The sequence below is a fragment of the Rana temporaria genome, chromosome 1 (genome assembly GCF_905171775.1).
Source record: "Rana temporaria chromosome 1, aRanTem1.1, whole genome shotgun sequence".
In the NCBI taxonomy this organism is placed as follows: Eukaryota; Metazoa; Chordata; class Amphibia; order Anura; family Ranidae; genus Rana; species Rana temporaria.
The window spans coordinates 560,636,959-560,639,669 of record NC_053489.1 but is presented as its reverse complement, the minus strand read 5'-3'; the positions used below and the strand labels follow the sequence as shown (position 1 = coordinate 560,639,669).

Below are 2,711 nucleotides of genomic sequence, written 5' to 3'. Positions count from 1 at the left end.
AGTACCTGTCAACCCCCATCAAGAGTACCTGAGTACCCGTTACCCCCCATCAAGAGTACCTGAGTACCCGTCACCCTCATCAGGAGTACCTCAGTACCTGTCGCCCCCATCAGGAGTACTTGTCGCCTCCATCAGGAGTACCTGAGTACCCGTCGCCTCCATCAGGAGTACCCGAGTACCCGTCGCCCCCATCAAGAGTACCTGTCACCTCCATCAGGAGTACCTGAGTACCCGTCACCCCCATCAAGGGTAATTGTCACCTCCATCAGGAGTACCGGAGTACCTGTCGCCCCCATAAAAAAGGAGTACCCGTCACCCCCATCAAGAGCACCTGTCACCCCCATCAGGAGCACCTGTCACCCCCATCAGAAGTACCTGTCACCTCCATCAGGAGTACCCGAGTACCCGTCGCCCCCATCAAGAGTACCTGTCACCTCCATCAGGAGTACCTGAGTACCCGTCACCCCCATCAAGGGTAATTGTCACCTCCATCAGGAGTACCGGAGTACCTGTCGCCCCCATAAAAAAGGAGCACCCGTCACCCCCATCAAGAGCACCTGTCACCCCCATCAGGAGCACCTGTCACCCCCATCAGAAGTACCTGTCACCTCCATCAGAAGTACCCGAGTACCTGTCACCCCCATCAAGAGTACCTGTCACCCCATCAGGAGTACCTGTCACCTCCATCAGGAGTACCTGTCACCTCCATCAGGAGTACCTGTCCCGTGAGCCCAGCAGCCAATTTCTAGCTGACGTACAGCCAATTAGTCCCTATCGTGCAGCCCTGTCATACAGCCACCATGTCCAGAAAATTATACACCACAGAAGAGGCATTCAAAATTATAACCCAGAGCGATGAGAGCAGCGGGGAGCTCTCACCGCCCCATAACAGTGCTGAGTCCACTTTCAATTCAGGTTCGGAATACGAGCCCCCTGAAAGCAGTACATCCGAATCGGAGGAGGAAGTAGTCCGTCCAAAAAGACCACGGTCTGAACCCCAGGCAGCTACCAGCAGCGCCGGACATCCCAGTGGCCAAGCAGCAAATGCTAACGGCGCTAGACCCCAGGAGGAAAGGCCCAGTACAAGCTCTGGAATTCCACACCGAGGAAGAAGGGCCCAAACCCATCTACCGGATGGCTTGGCCAACCCGTTGTGGCTGCCTTCTAGTACAGGGTCAGCCACAATCCCCCCTTTCACAGCACAGCCAGGTGTGCAGGCCAACACCGAAGGTTTCTCTGAAATCGATTTTTTTAATTTATTTTTCCCTAATGAGTTCCTTCAAACCATCATAGACCAAACAAATCTTTTTGCCAGTCAGTACATACAAAACAACCCCAACTCATACTATGCCCACCCGTTTGAATGGAGACCCCTAACAATGGAGGAAATTAGATTGTTTTTAGGCCTTACGCTGAATATGGGGCTTTCAAAAAAAAATGAACTTCATTCGTATTGGTCTAAAAAGCCCATCATTCATATGCCAATTTTTTCAGCTACGATGTCCAGGTCCCGCTATGACAAGATCATACGGTTCCTGCATTTCTGCGACAACTCGCAGTGCCCCCCCCAAAATCATACGGACTTTGATAGATTATATAAAATTCGCCCCCTAATAGATTTTTTCAATGAGAAGTTTGCTGAACTTTACATCCCGGAACAGAACATCTCTGTGGATGAATCCCTGGTCCATTTCACTGGCCGGCTGGGAATAAAACAGTATATTCCCAGTAAGAGAGCGAGGTACGGCTTGAAGCTAAACAAGCTCTGCGAAAGCTCCTCTGGCTATGTGAATGCCTTTCGTGTGTACGAAGGCAAAGACTCCCAAATCCATCCCCCTGAGTGTCCATCGTATATGGGAATAAGCGGGAAAATTGTATGGGAGTTGGCATTCCCACTCTTCCAAAAGGGGTATCACATATACGTGGACAATTACTACACCAGTCTGCCCCTTTTTCGCCACCTATTCCTGAATAAAACTTTGGCCTGTGGTACTTCACGTAAAAATAGGAAAGGCTTCCCACAGAGTTTAGTCACCACATGCCTACAAAGGGGGGAATCGGCAAGCCTGAGGAACGAAGAAGTTTTGGCCTTGAAGTGGAGGGATAAGAAAGACGTTTACATGATGTCGACTATCCACAATGACACCTCAGTGGAAATTCACAGGAGACGCCGTACCGTTCGAAAGCCTTGCTGTATCAACGAATATAATAAGTTCATGGGGGGGTGGATCTAAACGATCAAATGCTGCAGCCCTATCTCTCAATGCGAAAGTCAATTTTCTGGTACAAAAAAGTTGCAATATACTTCTTCCATATGGCCCTTTATAATTCATTTGTCACTTATCACAAATCAACGAAAAGACCCACCCCCTTTATCAGATTTATCGAAAATGTTGTCACTGCCCTGATCTATCAGCAAGGCTCTGCCCCACAAAGAATTCGCTCCGATTGTGTCAGCAGACTGCATGAGCGCCATTATCCTGACAATATTCCACCATCAGCAACCGGAAGAAGACGCCAAAAAAGATGTCGGGTGTGCAGCAAACGTGGAATTAGAAAAGACACCAGTTACCATTGCCCCGACTGTCCCTCCCAACCTGGCCTATGTATGACACCATGCTTCAAGCGATATCACTCTTTCGAAAATTATTAGCCCAAATTCCTAATAGACTGCCACTAGCCCCTCTTTCAATTTCTGTGCTGATTTCCCT

General features: G+C 49.3%; 1 protein-coding gene across 1 annotated transcript; it reads left to right on the top strand.

Annotated features, from left to right (window-relative positions):
- Positions 1-800: 800 nt before the first annotated feature.
- On the top strand, positions 801-2,234 carry LOC120938855 (piggyBac transposable element-derived protein 4-like). Its single transcript, XM_040351916.1, has one exon. It carries the CDS (start codon positions 801-803, stop codon positions 2,232-2,234), a length of 1,434 nt encoding a protein of 477 aa, XP_040207850.1.
- Positions 2,235-2,711: the final 477 nt, after the last annotated feature.